We start from the raw sequence: 18845 nt of genomic DNA, 5'->3' as shown, positions 1-18845 counted from the left end.
GAGGGAACTTGCAAAAGGAAAGTTGGAAATAAAAAGAGTTTCAGGTTTTAAACTTAACGGATTTTCTCATTTCTTTTGCTTTTATCCCTGATTTTTTCCTGGACCTTTTCTTTTTACGGTACACTGATATGCCCATTTTTTCCTAAGTCGCCCCTTAGGGTTTTCGATTTATATGGTCTATTTTTAGGCGAAGTATTTTTTGACTGCATCTGCGTTTACTGGTGATGCAAGGTCTCCATCATCCACAGTTGAGAGAATCAAGGCTCCTTCAGAGAAAATATTTCTCACAATGTATGGTCCTTTGTAATTAGGGGTTCACTTGCCCCGTGAATCTGTATGAATTGGCTGAATCTTCTTCAATACCAGGTCTCCTACATAGAGATTCTGAGGATGGACCTTTTTCTCAAATGCCCTCTTCAACTGTTTTTGATACAATTGACAGTGGCAAAGAGTTGTCAGGCGGTCATCTTCGATGATATTGAGTTGATCGAGCCTTATTTGAACCCACTCAGCTTCTTCAAGCTTGACATCTGTTAAAATCCTCAGGGAGGGAATCTTTACTTCAATGGGAAGCACTGCATCCATGCCATATACAAGAGAGAAAAGGTTTTCCCCAATTGAAGTTCTTACTGAAACACGGTAGCCATGTATAGAAAAAGGTAACATTCCATGCCAGTCTTTATATGTCTTCACCATTTTCTGAACAATCTTTTTAATATTCTTATTTTCCGCCTCGACAGCACCATTCATCTTCGAACGGTATGGCGATGAGTTATGTTGTTCAATATTGAAAATATTACACAACTCTTTCATCATCTTATTATTTAGATTAGAACCATTATCAGTAATGATTTTGTTGGGAATCCCATAACGACAGATAATTTCTTTCTTCAGAAATCGAGCAACCACTTGTTTGGTGACATTTGCATATGAAGCAGCCTCCACCCACTTGGTGAAGTAATCAATGGCTACCAGGATGAGTCGATGTCTGTTTGAGGCAGTTGGTTCAATGCGTCAAATCACGTATATGCCCCACATGAAAAAAAGGTCAAGGTGATGATATGACATTCAGAGGCATTGGTGGCACATGTATTTTATCTGCATAGATCTGACATTTGTGGCATGTCTTCACTTGGCGATAACAATCAACTTCCATTGTCAACCAATAATAACCTTCCTTTGAGATCTTTCTGGACATTATGTCTCCACTAGAATGAGTCCCAAAGGAGCCTTTATGGACTTCTGTTATAACTCGGTTTTTGTCATGTCTATCCACACATATGAGCAAGACCGAGTCAGAATTCCTTTTATAGATCACGTCCCCGCTTAAGAAGAATTTGGATGAGAGCTTTCTTAGAGCCTTCTTATCTGTGATAGACGCATTCTCAGGATACTCCTGTTTTTCAAGATACGTCTTGATGTTATGGAGCCAAGGTTTACCATCAGATTCTTCCTTAGTTGCTAGACAATGTGCAGGTTCGCCCAGGTGTTCAATAATTATCGAGGGTGCTTAGTTGACCCACTTAACCTTGAACATGGATGCTAAGGTAGCAAGAGCATCTACCTGTTGATTTCCTCCCTCAGGATATGATGAAAAGTGATTTCATCAAAATATGGAACCAACTTCATGACATGTTCTCTGTATGGGATCAACTTGCAATCACGAGTCTGTCAATCTCCTCTGACCTGACTGATTACTAGAGTTGAGTCTCTATATACTTCAAGGATTTTAATCGTAAAATCATTTACTGCTTTGATACCAAAGATACATGCTTCGTACTCTGCCATGTTGCTGGTGCAGTCGAAACATAATTTTGTAGTGAACGGAAGATGAAAGCCAGTTGGAGAAGTAATTATTGCCCATATCCAATGACCTTGTGCATTGGGAGCACCATTGAACACGAGCGTCCATCGCGATCCTGGTTTGGGTCATTCCTCAGGGCCTGAAATATTACAAATATCTAACAAACAAGTTATCCTCATCTGGAAAATCAAAACGCATTGGTTAATAATCTTCCATAGGTTTAGGTTAACTTGGACCTCAAGTCACCACAATCTATTCACTTCATTACAAGAATATGAGTTACTCAATCTATTTATAGATTTAGGTTAACTTGAACCTCAAGCCAAAGCACAAAATTGTAAAAGCGTAAAATAGCTAACACTACTAAAATAGGCCTAAGTCGAAATCATGTGTGAAGCAACATGCTTCGACACTTCAACACATCGACACACTAGCACAACACACTAGGTGGTTCGACACTTCCTTGTTCTTGTCGAGCAATCTGCTTCGACACAAGAAATTACAATTCAACAAGAACATGTAGAGAGAAGAGATTTTGAAGAAAAAGGAAGAGAAGAAAGCCAAAAAGGAAACTCTCATTTTTCATTTCTCAATATTAACTTTGATCAATTGATAATGCAACCGTCAAATTAGTGGTGAATTTTTTTTTAAAATTTATTCTATGTTTTAATAGAATTATGTGTGATCTTATTCTTTGTATATTCATTTTAATTTTTGAAAATTTATATTTTATATATTGTATAAAAAATTGACACTGTCACTCTTTATTAGTCGTGAAATTTATATATTTATTTTCTAAAATTTAGTTTATGTATATTTTTAGTAGAATTTTATGTGATTTTATTCTTTTTATATTGGTTTCAATTTATGCACAAAAAAAATTATAAAGTGTAAATATTAATGTCTGTTCATGTTCTTGAAACACTAAGTGTCAAAGAGCACATATCAATATGTTATTTCAGCAATAGTGTGCTTGATGAACTTTTTTTTGTTTATAGGGTTTTGTAGACCAATATTCTTGGACTTTTTTATTGAATGAGTTTGAAACTTCAACGTAAACAAAAGGGTTACAAACTTGAGTTAGTGATTTGGTTCTAACTCATATATAACGGTGGCAGAATGCAGTTGAAACATATAGGAGGAAGAGAAACAGAGAGAGGGTATTTTTTTTATTTTTTGTTTTTGTTTTATTTGAATTGAATCAAGTCCTACATTAATTTGTTTTTCATAAAAGAATTGAAGTAAATGATAATCTTCCTACAAATGATAATCTTCTAAATATGTATTGTATATGATATTTGTGAAAATTCTTATAATTTTAGAAGGACTGTCGAGCACAATTTTTAAACAGTGATAATGTTGAATAAGGAAATGAAATATGTATAAGTTTTATTAATAATTTTGTTTTTCTTTTGATGGTCTTTGTTGCTTGTGAAATTGAATAATATATTATCTTGCAGGTTTTTCTAATGGGTTCTCATGGAAATGTCTCGACATCTATTGATTATTATTTTGTTTGAGGGTATTCAATTCTCAATTTGAAATTGATGCTTACAACTATACATATAACTATACATATATTCAGGATCGATATTGATTTTTTAGATGTATATGATAAATAATAAAAATGGATTTTTAATAAAAAATATAATTTTTTAAAAAGAGAAATGCATTATATTCTTCAAATATAAAGATATTACTACTTATTTGTAGATGAAATTTTTGTATTGTCGGCGTCAACATTAGCTATAACCATTTTTATATAGATTATCATAAGTGAAAATTAACAAATTAATATTATAAACTAAAATCTTAGATAATAAAATATTCTTACATAAACAAAAGTATTATAATGACCACACATAAATATAATAATAAATTGTTAAGAAAATAAGATTTAAAAAACATTAAAAATAAAAAAAGATCATCAAATAATAAAATTACATAATATCATGTTAATCTATAACATATAACTCCACTGGAAAATCTTTTATTTCATTTTATACAATTTTATCAAAATTATCAAGGAGAAAACTATTATTTTAAATAGAAGAGAAAATATCTTAACATTATTATTTATATTAACAATATATTTTATACTAGTGTCTAAAAAATTATTAAACAATTAATAAAATAAAAATAAATAAATAAATAAATAAATAAAAAGAATCACTGATTAAAAATTAAAAGAAAAACATTAAATCTTTAATTTCATTTTGTTTTTATATTTTCTATTCATTTTTAAATAATTTAAATAATTAATATTTATCATAATAATAAAAAAACTAGGCAATAATATTTAAGAAAGAATAATAAGCAGGATTGAATTCATAACATTTACCATTATGTGTGTTTAAAAATCAATTTTCTACCACTTGATAAATGACATATTAATTATCTATTTTATAATTTATTTAATATAATATTAAATATATATTTTACTTTTTTTAATAATATAGATACCGTGTTACCCTTACCCTTATTCAGTACATATCTTATTGACCATCCCTTTCATATATTCCTCAGGTCCCTTTCTTGTGTGTTACAACTAAACAATTATATTTGCTTAAGAAAATGATTTATATATATATATATATATATATATATATATATATATATATATATATATATATTATGTTATATGTTATCTTGAGTTGTATTCTTCAACATTCAGAAAGTATTTTAATATTATTATTATTATTAAACATTGATTTGAAAAGTGGATGTGTATTGTTGATTATACAAATACGGATGCATTATGTTTATCTCTTTAAATATGTTCTTAATATTATATTTTATGTTTTGTTTTAAATTATTTATATTGAGAAAAGTAATAGGTGCTGTGCTTGTATAAAATTAAATTCATTGAGAAAAGTAATAGGTGCGTGCTGTGCTTGTATAAAATGATGGAGCGAGTACTTTTAGAAATGTTTGATAAATGCACACAACATATAATAATGATAGTACTAACGCGTCTTTGACTTCTTGGTTCCATTTTTCACTTAGCATTGATATGTGATGACAAACACAAAGAAAAAGAAAAAAAATAAGGATAATGTTAACTTGTGCCCCTAAGGCACAAGTTCAGAACCAAATGAAGAAATATTATCTTGGAAATTGTGTATTGACTTTAATAAAAATATAAAATTAATTTTTTAATTGTTTTTTCCAATACAAATTTTCTATAAGTGCCTTTCTTAACTTGTGCCCCAACTTGTGCCCATGGGGCACAAGTTAGAATTACCAAAAATGAATGACTTTTTTAGTTTAGTTTCGGAATGGGAGGGAAAATCATATGAACAAGGATGGCATAAAAGTCTCAATTCTCGCATGTAGTGTTGTTTTCTTCATCTGTTTCTTGGGATTGTATGCAATGAAGAATCTCCAAAAATGGTTCCTCATAGTTTTGTTCCTCACTGTTGCTACTACTCTAAACAATGTATTAGGTAACTTAAACTATCTCTTTCATTGTCAACAATCTCAATTGTTGAATCACATTCTTGATAATGTATAATGCAGGTGCATTCGTCGGAGTAAACATAGGCACCAATGTTTCTGATCTACCTTCGGCTTCAAACATTGTTGCCATTCTAAAATCTCATCAAATCAATCATGTGCGTCTTTATGATGCCAATCCTCACATGCTACAAGCCCTATCAAACACTGGCGTTGAAGCTATTGTTATTCAGGTTATGGACCATGTATATTTGCAGGAAGGTGAGAATGTGAATCACTTATACATCAATTATTATGAATTGGAGTTACAAGTAAATTTTTATATTCTTATAAAACTAACTTTGGGATTGAATATTTTTAAATCAGTTCTAATGCAAGCAGTGGTGGTGATGAGAGCTTTTCTTCTATGGCATTTGGACCTGTAGGTCCTGTTGATGCAAGTTTGAAGCTGCAAGTGTGTAGCCTTCACTATGTACTCTCTTCTACTAGTCTACTTTTGGCTTTGATGTTGTTCTGACTAGAAAGTTGATGCACTTTTAGCCAAGCAACTAGGGAACAAGCTATGATCCTTAGAGAACAAACGAGATGCCTGTGCAGGAAAGGAAGGGCGGGGGGTTTTACTCGAGAACAACAAGACGACCTCAATGAGATTTTGGTACCGTTTGATGATGTTTCCAAGAGCCTAAAGGGTTGCCTCCTAAAAGGGAGAAGAACATTCCATCATACTCGATGCAGGGAAATGAATAATGAATGTTAGGCAGTATTAATAACCAGATGAATGAGATAGAGCGGCAGGTTCAAGAAGAGGGATGATTCATGGCAGATGTGTGTGGACCACTCAGCACTCAATAAGGTAAATGTTCCAAATAAGTTTCCCATACCGATTATAGATGAGTTAAATGATGAATCATGTGGATTGTACTTCTTTTTCTAAATTGGGTTTGAAATAGTGATATCACCAAATTTGAGTCAATCCGGAGGATGTGCGCAAAATTGTGTTTAGGCCAGCCAACATGACTTCCACATGACTTCGCAGGGGGGACACTCTATAAATTCCACATGACTTCGCAGGGGACACTCTATAAATTCCACATGACTTCGCAGGGGGACACTCTGGTTTTTACCAGACATAGAAGAGACTGACAACTGATGTGTACTGGAAAGGGAAGGTTCGGGAGTGCATAATGCAATGTCTGCCAACTCTAGAAATACTTGGCTACATCACAAGTAGGATTGTTATCGCCGATGTGGTTGCCTGATGTTATATGGGTGGAAATGTCTATGGACTTTATAACTTAACTGCCAAAGTCTAAAAGATTCAAAGTTATGTTTGTGGCCATTGATACCACTTAAACATCCATACACCACACGAAGGGAGACAAAAAGTAATGTTGAAGAAAATGATATAAACAATTACAAATTGAATAAATTGATGTCTCTATCATCATATCATAGTCTCTATGGAACTTAGACTAATCTAGTCCTAGTTTCAAATTTGAATCTTTGTGTTTTTCTTGAAAAGAAATTTGGCAGAAGTATATTTTGGTTACCATAATCAAAAATAAGTTCGAAAGAACATATACGAATTAGATTTCTAAGAAAAATTGATTAACCTAGTATATAATATAAAACATACTTAATATGTAAGCATGCATAATACTAAAGAAATATTATTTACCTTGGAGTTAGGTTTTAATGGAACACGATTGGACAATAGGCGGTCCATCTTTGGTAAACCGTTTCCAGACCTGGGCCTGGAAAGTTATAATAGGGCTGTTGAAAGGATCAACATGTGTGGCAGCATCTTTTGCTTCAAAGGTAATGTAATAAGTAATAAAAGGAGTGTGATATCGGCATGCTTTGACAAGGTTATGAAACTGGTAATCTGAACCCTAATAAAACAACAGTAGATTAACAAATAAGTTATAGAATGAATACACATATATGCGTATATGTTAGATTGGTGGTTAAATAGTTTTGAACCTGGTCATTATTGTACGTTTTCAAAGAAAGCTTGGAGAGTTCTGTGAGACAGGTGCGAGCATCATCGTTCATGGTAGTAATGGGTTTGGGAAAGTTATTGGCAGATACATTTGCTAAGGGTGGAACAGGGATAGCATCGAAGGGCTGCACAATCCAGAATAAGAATATTAGAGAATAAATTATGTGAAACATAAAATTGAAAAGTAAATTAAGAGAGAAACGTACACTTATGTTAGCAGAGTCTCGTAAATACTCAGCCACTGCCTTAGCCTCTTCATCGTCTTTCTTAATCTGCGCCTTATTCCTATAGTAAAAGCGGGAACATCTAAAACGAAAAGGAATAGGGTTATTGTCAAACCGGCTTGAGAAGTCTTCATACACCAGATCTTCATATGGTTTCGTTGTGTAATCCCAATAAGGGAATCCTTTCTGTTCCGAATCCGATTCCAACTCCTGTTCCGATTCAGACTCAGATTCCGATTCTGATTCCTCTTCCAATTTCAGCCGTTTTCCTCTTTCATCGCAGCTTTCCGGGGGCGGTCGTGTGACGCCGAGCAAGTTGGTATCGAATTCCTTCGACATTCTGGACGACGGTATGATCCACAATATTACATCTAAAACCTAAATGAATACACCAATCCTCGAGTATAAACCAAAAAGCTGAGTTTTCTTTTTCAGTTTGGGCTTTTTTTAGAGCGTGGCCCGTAACAAATCTTACACATTTTCTATTTATTTTTATTCTTTATTTATGAATTTAATATATACGCATCAATGCAATAAAAATATTAATATTTTATAATATTTGGGTCGTTAATTATATTTAATGAATTTACTTAATTTATCATTGAGGTGGTAATAAATAACAATGATGAGAATTGAAATCCGGATAATAGTTGAATCAGAATTTGCAAACTATCAATTCTCTTTATTTTAAGAGAAAAAAAAATATGTTCTAACCGTGTAAAATATTTTTATACTGTCAATCAATGAGACTCGTGATTTCCACCACATCATACTTTTATTTTTAAAATACTATTATAATTTGATAATATAAAATATTTTGATTGGATGTCAGTGTAATATTTCTTTACACTGACAGTGCACTACCTTTAACCTCTTATTTTAATTGAATAGCTAAATTTTTACAATACCAATTAATCATAATAGTTAGATTTTATGTTTATCTTTTATTTTAACAATGATAAAAATAATTATTATCGATACTTGTGAAAATAATTACTACCTTTAACCTCTTTCCATTTATGATTCCGCAACGGAACAGTGACTCCGTATGTGGGAAGCGACTTCCGATTCCTACAATTTCCATAATTTCACGTTCGATCCTCATATCTGAACTCTGAAAGTGTCTCAGACAAAGAAATCAAAGTCTCAAGAATCCAAAGTCTCATATTTACACTGTTTGGAATGATCGAACTCTGATCCAACTCTTATCGACTATTCACGATGATCCAGGGTCGTCAAGAAGATACACTGACTAGCGCAGACAGATCTACAAAGTTCCTAATGGTCGGGCCTAGGTCGGTCAGAAACCTCAATCTCTCACCCCCGCTGAAGCTCGCGAGTGAAAGTATGCAAACTCAAATCCAAATTATGTTTCGCGAGGTCGAGCAGCATTCTAGATTCGCACCAGCCGAATGAGCCTCCAAGGGAACCTATTCAAATCGGAGCCAGAGCCCGCCACAGACTCGGGCAAGAGCGAAAGAAATAACTTCTGGGAGATGTGACGGCACAAATATCGTTATGCCCTGCCAACATCGAATATCTCATCATCGTAAAAGACTCACGTCAAAGGTCTCGTCATTGTAACGACAAAAACCTGGTCCCGAACAATTAGTAAGGCTTCGGGACTGCAGAATGATTAATGATTTGCAAGATGAGGGATAGTCCCTGAAGTGAGGTAACCCAAGTGATCAAAAAACTGTGTGGGTGGTCGGTCGATGGGAAGTCCGACGAGGGTGTGAAGATAGAAGAATGACAAACTAATCCTAATGAAACACGTCGGGCATAATCAGCCACGAGATTCTACATGCTACAAAGCGAGAAGCACGCCAGAGGATCTCAGCCACTACAAATGCCAATCGGAATCCCTTCAGCCCCGAAGAAGACACGAGAAACCCAGATGTACCTATGTGACCCCAAGCTTAATGGTGCTTGTCCATATCAACCCGAAAATCAAAGTCAGATGCGCACAACAAAGGTTGAACACATCCCAAGCCAGGGGCTCGAGCCTCCAAATCTATTGACCATTGAGCCACTCGGACTACACGCCATAGATCGAGCGCTCGGTATACACTTGCTGCCAACCGCAAGATTTAATTAATGTATTTATAAATTTTATATAAAAAGGTTGCTCTCTCTGCCTTAGGGATGCGTGCAGTTGCAAGTGTTGTGAATGGATGAGCCTCAGACCCTGGTCCACTTTCTAATTATTTTTTTGAGTTGTTTGGGATGGGGGGAGTGCAACCCACTTACCTCTTATAATTTTCACCCATTTCTGGTTGTTAATCGACCTTCCCATTTTAGGTAGAAGTTTCACTTGGTTCTAACCTAACAGTTTGGATGATAGTCGTCTAGATAAGACCCTTCTTTCTGAGGGGTTGTTGGAGTTGTCGGGGGTTGCCTCCCAATGGGCACTTCCTAAAGATGTATCGGATCACTGTCATGTCATCTTAAGTTACTCTAATCAATTGTGGAGCCCAAAACCTTATCGATTTAATAATCATTGGCTTTCTCATCCTCAGCTACCTGAGGTGGTTGATATAGATCCCTAGTTATAGGTTGGAAACCTTTTATCCTAAAAGAAAAGCTCAAAGCTCATAAAGAGGCTCTGAAATCATGGAACCATCAAGTTTTTGGCGATCTTGATTCCCATATAGTTTCTATAAGGGATGTGGTAAACGCTCTTGATGCTAGAGTTAAGTGGGGAGACATTACTTTGGAGGAGACTGAGTTTAAGAGGAATGCCCCCTCGGACCTTTGGTCTTTACTTCGGACCAAAGATGCCCAATTTTTAGAATACCAATTAATCATAACATTGGATTTTATGTTTATCTTTTATTTTGACAATGTTAAAAATAATTATTATCGATACTTGAGAAAAGTTGACAATTTTTTTTATTAATTAGTATTGGAGTGTTATATTTGTAAATGTCATAAATTAGGTCTTAAATTATATTTTATTTTCTATTTTAAGAGTGTTAAAAATAATTATTATAGATATTTGTGAAAAGATAACTTAATTATCTAACTAAAATCTTGGGACTCACTGTTCTTCTTCGATTAAAGGTTCAATAACATGAGACTCATCATCCAACTTACTTCATCAAGCGCAAGGTATAAATATTTTCGTAAAGAATTTCCAAGTACACAATCTCTAATCTTTAGTTTTACTATCATTATCTTGAATCTTAAATTGACTTGCGCGTTAGAGTGCTAATTATGCAGGTACTCCCTAGGTCCACCGCGTCAAAGATAGCAAACACTGAATAACGATATTGCATCAAAATCGATACATTTGGTTCGAGAAGCATTGTGATTGCAATCTTCGATCCACAATGTTACCTCGTTGTAATGCTCTGAAACTTCGCTTCGTCGTAGTTTTCGCAATTCTTTCCATTTATGGTTCCGCAACGGAACATTAACGCTGTTTGCGGGAAGCGACTTCCTATTCCTACAATTTCCACAATTCCACGTTCGATCCTCATATCTGAACTCTAAAAGCGTCTCAGACAAAGAAATCAAAGTCTCGAGAGTCCAAAGTCTTGGATTTACACTGTTTAGAATGATCGAACTTTGACCCAACTCTTATCGACTATTCACGATGATCCAGGGTCGTCGAGAAGATACACTGACTGGCGCAGACATACCTACAAAGTTCCTAATGGTCAGGCCTAGGTCGGTCAGAAACTTCAATCTCTCACCCCCGCTGAAGCTCGCGGGTGAAATTATATAGACTCAAATCCAGATTATGTTTTGCGAGGTCGGGCAGCGTTCTAGATCCGCACCATCTGAATGAGCCTTCAAGGGAACCTATTTGAATCGGAGCCAGAGCCCGCCACAGACTCGGGCAAGAGCGAAAGAAATCACTTCTGGGAGATGTGACGCCACAAATACTGTCACGCCCGACCAACATCGAATATGTCATTATCGTAAAAGCCTCACGTCAAATGTCTCGTCATTGTAACGACAAAAACTTAGTCCCGAACAATCAGTAAGGCTTCGGGACTGCATAATGATTAATGAGTTGCAGGATGAGGGATATTCCCTGAAGTGGGGAAACTTAAGTGATTAGAAAACTGTATGGGTGGTCGGTCGATGGAGTAAGTAAGGGTCGTATGGCTTGCCATCGGCTTGAGAAGTCTGGCGGGGGTGTGAAGATAGAAGAATGACAAGTTAATCCTCACGAAAAACGTCGGGCATAATCAGCCAAGAGAATCTACATGCTACAAAGTGAGAAGCACGTCGGAGGATCTCAACCACTACAAATGCCAATCGGAATCCCTTCAGCCCTGAAGAAGATACGAGCAACCTAGATGTACCTATGCGACCCAAAGCATAATGGTGCTCGTCCATATCAACCCGAAAATCAAAGTTAGATGCGCACAACAAAGGTTGAACACATCCCAAGCAGTGGGCTCGAGCCTCCAAATCTACTGACCATTGAGCCACTCAGACTACACGTCTGAGATCGAGCGCTCGGTATACACTTGTTGCCGACCGCAAAATTTAATTAATGTATTTGTAAATTATATATAAAAGTTTTGCTCTCTCCACCTTAGGGATGCGTGCAGTTGCAAGTGTTGTTAAGGGATGAACCTCAGACCCTGGCCTACTTTCTAATTTATTTTTTTGAGTTGTTTGGGCTGGGGAGAGTGCAACCCACTTATCTCTTGTAATTTTCACCCATTTTTGGTTATTAATCGGCCTTCCCATTTTAGGTAGAAGTTTCACTTGGTTCCAACCTAACGGGTTGGATGATAGTCGTCTGGATAATATCCTTCTTTCTGAGGGGTTTTTGGAGTTGTCGGGGGTTGCCTCCCAATGGGCATTTCCTAAAGATGTATCGGATCACTGTGTTGTCACCTTCAGGTACTCTAATCAATTGTGGGGCCCAAAACCTTGTCGATTTAATAATCATTGGCTTTCTCATCCTCAGATACCTGAGGTGGTTATAAGCAATTCATATAGATCCCTAGTTATAGGCTGGAAACCTTTTATCCTAAAACAGAAGATCAAAGCTCATAAAGAGACTCTGAAATCATTGAACCATCAAGTTTTTGGCGATCTTGATTCCCATATAGCTTCTATAAGGATGTGGTAAAACGCTCTTGATGCTAGAGTTAAGTGGGGAGATATTTCTTTGGGGGAGATTGAATTTAAGAGGAATGCCCCCTCGGACCTTTGGTCTTTACTTTGGACCAAAGATGCACAACTTTTCTAGAGGTCTAGAGTTAAATAGCTTAAGGAGGGTGATGCAAACACTAACTTCTTACATGCCCGCATTAAGTGTGGAAACATGAGGAATGATATTTTGGCTCTTGAGATATGTGATGATTGGGTCGAATGAGTGTTTAATATTCGTCATGAAGTGGTTAACTATTTTACCCAAAACTTTAGAGAGCCTTTCTTTGACCAACCTCATTTAGACGAGGTTTCTCTCTCTCTCTCTCTCTCTCTCTCTGAGAAGGATAATGTTGGGGTCATTGCTTCTTTACTCCTTTGTGAGATTGATGGGGTAGTAACCTTGTGTGGGGATAATTAAAGTTCTAGCCCGGATGGTTTTAATCTTTCTTTCTTCAAAAGGTTTTGGCTCATGCTTAGGGATGACATTAGGGTCATTTTTTACCAGTTTATATCCCTTCCTCATAGTTTTTCCTCCTTCTTTGTTACCGTGATTCCTAAGGTTCCATCTCCCTCTCAGTTGGGTTATTTTCGTCTTATTTCCTTGGTGGGATCTCTACAAGATCCTTGCCAAAGTTCTTGTGGTTAGGATTTCTAGGTTACGAATAATCTTATCTCTCCTAAATAGTCAACATTCCTTAAGGAAGGTTTCTAGTGGATGGGGTGATATATATGAATTAGCTAGTTGACTAAGCCAAAAAAAGGTTTAAAAAATCTTGTCATATTTTTAAATTGGATTTTGAGAAAGCCTGTTATTATATTAGTTGGTCTTTTCCTGACTATATGCTTTCAATATTTTGGATTTAATGATAAGTGGATAAGTTGAATGCGTGCTTGTGTGTTTTCTGGTAATCTTGTGGTCTTAGTTAATGGTTGCCCGACCCAAGAAATTTGTCTCCATAGGGGGTTGAAGCTAAAAGATCCCCTGGTCTCTTTTATTTTTGTTATGGTGGACGAATGCCTTAGTGGCCTTTTTTCAAGGTTATGGATCTACAACTTTTATGGGGTTTCAAAGTGGGATCTTCTGAGTTGGTGTTTCCCATATTTAGTATGCAGATTATACAATTATTTTATTTGATGCCTCTTTAGAGAATATAAGATTATTCTCCATGGTTTTAAGCCAACTTCAGACCTTCAAGTGAAAATTTCCAAAAGCTCTCTTATTGGGGTGAATTATGGCTCTATTTTTTAGATCTAGCATGTGAGTTCCTTAATTGTAAGTGGGAATTTATTCCCTTCAAATGTTTGGCTCTCCTAGTGGGGGCAAACCCCCGTCAAGAATCTACGCGAGAGCCTCTAGTTAACCTTATTTCTAGAAGGCTCATTTCGTGAAAGCACACATACGTGTCCCTGGGAGGGAGAGTCATTCTCCTTAGTTATGTCCTTAATGTCATTCCCATCCTCTTTTTATATTTTATGAAAATGCCTTTTAAGGCTTGTAATAAGATAATGAAGATTCAACAAAGATTTCTGTGGGGAGGTGTGAAAGGGGCATCCAAGATAGTCTGGGTTAGATTGGTTGTTGTCTACAAACCTAAGAAGCTACAGGGTCTTGGTGTACATGACCTTTGCTTGGTTAAATTTTCCCTCTTTGGTAAGTGGAGGTGGTAGTTGATCTTGGGTGATTCAGGTCTCTGGCATGATATTCTTTCTTCCAAATATGGAGTTGCTTCATCTTCTCCTATCTTGGCTGGAAAAGCTGGTTTTCTTCGACCAGTCTCTTCCTTGTGGAAGGGTATTACTCTTCTTGGATTCAAAATTGAGGATTCGTTAGACTAGTTTTCTGATTGTCTCCTTTTGAAATTCGAACCTGGTCCCCATTTGATAGTCCTTCAATATCATATCCATACCAAAGAGAATCTATTTAAAAGGGGAGTCCCCATAGGCTTGGAGTCCTTTTCATATCCCTCATGTTTAGTTGTTTCTGAGTCACTCAATCTTATTGTGACTTATGAGGTATTATCGTATGTTTGGTATAAGATCTTTAGTTGGTTGGGGTGGTTTTCAACCTTAATTACCAGGAGATATCTCAACCATTTTCTAGATGTTCTTTCCACTTAGTGAAAGGTCTACAATTAGTGGGATTTCTGATGATTTGACACCATGTAGTTTGGTCAAATTGAAATTTTCAAAATGATATATTATTTTCGGGTTCATCTGCGACAGCGAAGGTTGTGGAAGATATAATGCCCTAACTTTAGTTATTTATTCTTAATTGAATTTATATTAATTTATATTAATTTATTTTATTTACTTAAGTGTTATTATAATTTATTTATTATAATTTATTATATTTAATTATAATTAGTTAATAATAGAAAATTAGAGAGAAAATTGTGTTTTGAGTAAAAATCTAAGGGTGTGGTGAGATTTGAAAATAATAGAATTATTAATTTACTTTAGATAATTGACTTTATTATAATAACTAGATAATTATTTAATTAGAGTATTATTTATTTAAAGATGAAATAAATTGGAATTTTAGAAAAATAGAGATTTATGGAGGTGTGAGGAGAAATTAGAAGTGAAGTAAGTAAACGAAAATTTTAGATTAAATAAATAGATAAAGTGTTTAGACTTTTGTGTTGTACGTACAAGTACAAAAGTTGAAAAAGTGGAAAAGAGATAAGAAAAGGGAGAGAGTAATTCCAGGAAGGAATAAAGTGGTAAATCCCAAAGGCAAGAGAGTTCAACGATTTAGCAACTTTGAGGTAGGGGAAATTATTTACATATGGATGTTTAGAAAGATGGATGATGAGAGATCCTAACCCTTATATATTTTTTTATCAATTCTTTATCTATGTTGTATGTTTGTGTCCAAAGAGTTACCTTAACCCTTCAGATTGATTTTCAAGAAATATTATATTAGTTCGCTGGTTTTTATACCAAATGTGTAGCCAATTTCAGTCCTGTATTGGTCATCTTATTTCACGCGTAACTTGAGTTTCGTAAGCCCGTTTGGGGTGTCGTCAATTACGTTAGAAAAAGAGTTTAATGCTATTTTAAAAAGGATAGTTTTATAATTTTATCATAAGTATTTAATTTTTTATGTTGTCATACCCTAATTTTTTACCCTAAGATCCCACATATCATTTGCATCCTTGCATACAAACAAGATCACATTTTTGTCCTCTCCTTCTCACCTTTGGGTTTGTCTTTTTGCAGGAATCATCAAGCATATCTTTGTTATTGTTTCACCTTTGTGTTTATATGTTCATTTCTTATCTAACCACTAATAAAAATAACAAAAATATATCTTGTTTTCTTTAAATTTATTGTGCAAGGTATGGCTTCTCATAAAGAACATCAAGCAAGTTTCCTCAACTAGAGTTTGTGTGATTCCTCAAGTCAAAGTGTGATCAACCATTGATTCTAAAGGGGCTTCTATCTCAAAACATGAGTTGTAAGGTTCTCAAGCACCTTGCAATCTCATTTTGATCAAGAGTATCTCAAAGTTTTATGGCTTATTTCCTAAGAGAAGTCAAAGGTTCATGTGTTTATTCCCATGTCTTCTTCAACAAGTTACCTCAAACTTTGAGAAATTCAATCAAATACATTCAAGGACACCTTATTTTGAGTTCATATGATCATTCATATATCTTGAAATGCAAGAAAAGTCCAAGTGCACAAGCTTGTTCCAAGTGGTTTGACCAAAAAGTCAACATTTGAAGTCAAAGTTCAAGAGTTCATGACTCCTTCAATTCTCAACATTTTTGAAGGATTCTTTTTGTATATAACTCTTCTTATTATCCTTTACAACTTATATTTACATGACAGTATCCAATTATGCTTGGAGGATCATCAAAACTTCTGAGACATTATAGGCCATTTGTGGACTTAATGAAATTTGACCTATTTTCAAGTGACGTTTTCTCAACTTTCAAAGATTATAAATTCTTCAATTCTTAACATGTGAGGTTTATTCTTGTTACACAATATCATTTGTGATACCCTCTACAATTTTTCTTCAAATATCAAAGTCAAATTATGCTTGGAAGGCCATGGAATTGTTTGAGAGATTATAAGTCATTTTCAGCCATTTGGTACTTAGAATTTTCTAAGTCACATAGCCAGATTTTCGTGCCAACTTCAACATGTCACAACTTTATGCTCAAGCATCCAAATGCAACATTTATTGACATATTGTAATCTTTGATATGATGTCAACAAATTGCAAGAAGAATAGGATCAAAAAGCCTCCTGAGCAAGATGTCCCATTGAGTTGAACATGGTGACTTGGAACTGAAGAAATCACAATGATCTGAATTTTGAACTTCACTAATCTCAATTACAAGTTAAATTACCACCGTTTTGGATCTAAACATGTTTAACCAAGTTTCCCAAAGTTAATTGACCCTTAAAACGCATCATTTGGCTGAATTTTGATGGATTGCAAGTCACATTTTTCTCACTTCGTGATCAAATTCTTTTTGCACAAATTAAGCTTGATTCCACATGTATTTAGATACCATTTCATTTCCTATAAATATAGGAAGCTATTACATTCATTTCCAAGGTTTTGAAAGCCAAGAAACCCTTACTTCAATATGAAATTTTCCAAAAAAACTCAACTATCATGTTTTGAATTCTAGCTTTTTTCAACCCAATTTCTTGATTCCATTAGCATCTTCGGTCTTCTATGAAGCTTTTGTAACAACTCCCGAGCTCTGAGACCTTCTGAAGTGAGCAGACCAGATTGAGCTTCATCAACTTTTGTATAATAGATAACATTAAGCAATATGGTTTTGGCCTTATGATGATTTTCGAAGTCTTTTTTTTGTTGATCATACATAACACTTCTTACTAAAGTATTTCCTTCAACATTTATTGGGTGAACATAGTCATCGCCTACTAGATCCCAGAGATCAACATCGTAACCAAGAAATAAACTTTCTATTTTATCTTTCCAATAGTCAAATGTCTCACCACCAAAAATAGGTGGTTTTGCATTGTAATTATCTCTTTCATTATTATTGAAGTTCTGGTATCAGATATAAGATGTCGAAGGTAATGTCATGACACTAATATCTGTTAACACACAATGGAAAAAAAATACAAAATGGTAAAGCGAATAACACAAGCAATTGTTAACCCAGTTTGGTGCAACTCACCTACGTCTGGGGGCTACCAAGCCAGGAAGGAAATTCACTAAAATAGAATTAGTTCAAAGAATCTCCGTACACTTCAACAAGTTACAGTCTTTCTCACCTAATCTCTATCCGTGCAATTTCTACCTAAGCACTCTTAGATATGAGAACCCACTCACTTCCCTGCAATCACACACTAGTGATCTTAAACAACAATCCCTTGTGAAAAGAAAATACTTTTCAATTACACACTCTTGATTTTACTTCACAGTTTCAATCAAGAAGACACACTCTTGATCTTGCTTCACAACTTTGATCAAGAAGACACACACTCTTGCTTAACAGCTTTAAAGTGACAAATTACAACCACAAATCAGTCCAATTCAATCATCAATGGATGACTTGAATGACCTACAAGTCTTACGACTAAACAGACACAAACCCTAGCTCTCTCTCTATATTTCGCTCAGTTTTGGTTGTGTGTTCAAACAGGTTTTCTAAGTCCCTTTTTATAGAAGCATCCAACTGGGCTTGGACATCTTGAAAACCCTAAAACTATTTTCCAATCAAATCTTTTTATAACAGCTGTTTAGATCTCCTTGGAAAATAAGTAAATCTGGTTGTAATCCATGTTTGAATGCGTCAGCTAATCATATCTTCAATCATCCAAAGATTGCCATTAATTGTGCAATCACAAAACACCAGACACTCATACTGAATATTCTGTGTACAGGATGTCATGACATCGGGTCTGACATCCTGGAAAAATCCTGCATAATCCAATAATTCCTTTTATAACTTCCAGCAGGTACAGCCATATCAGATGTCATGACCTTGTGTATGCCATCTGAAACAATCCTGCATGAACATGTCTTTTATTTAAGCTTCAGCAGGTATATCCAATATCAGAAGCCTTGTCATTGTATGTGGCATTCTGAAAAAATCCTGCATGAACATGTTCTTGAACTCCAGCAGCTACGTAGGATATCTCATGTTAAGACATCACACATAACATCTTGTGAACACTCTTTGTTTTACCAAAATTGCTTCCAACACTTAGAATCAACAAACTCCCCTTTTGGCAAATTTTGGCT

General features: G+C 35.1%; 1 protein-coding gene across 24 annotated transcripts in view; it reads right to left on the bottom strand.

Moving 5' to 3' along the window:
* LOC127083216 (uncharacterized) overlaps positions 1-7921 on the bottom strand; it is a 64989-nt gene extending 57068 nt beyond the window's left edge. For 11 of the 24 annotated variants that reach the window (XM_051023484.1, XM_051023485.1, XM_051023490.1 and 8 more), the window contains exons 1-3: positions 7469-7919; positions 7244-7387; positions 6939-7152 (exon numbers count right to left, since the gene is read on the bottom strand). In XM_051023484.1, coding sequence (XP_050879441.1) covers positions 6946-7152; positions 7244-7387; positions 7469-7825 — 708 coding nt within the window. In that variant the 5' untranslated portion in view covers positions 7826-7919 and the 3' untranslated portion in view covers positions 6939-6945. Of the gene's footprint in view, positions 1-4909; positions 5468-5488; positions 5958-6646; positions 7153-7243; positions 7388-7468 lie in introns of those variants that run through there. The other 13 variants (XR_007788340.1, XR_007788345.1, XR_007788341.1 and 10 more) reach the window with 8 other exon arrangements.
* Positions 7922-18845: the final 10924 nt, after the last annotated feature.

The sequence above is a fragment of the Lathyrus oleraceus genome, chromosome 5 (assembly GCF_024323335.1).
Source record: "Lathyrus oleraceus cultivar Zhongwan6 chromosome 5, CAAS_Psat_ZW6_1.0, whole genome shotgun sequence".
NCBI classification, from domain to species: Eukaryota; Viridiplantae; Streptophyta; class Magnoliopsida; order Fabales; family Fabaceae; genus Lathyrus; species Lathyrus oleraceus.
Note: the sequence above shows the minus strand (reverse complement) of the source record. Positions and strands in the feature narration are given on the sequence as shown.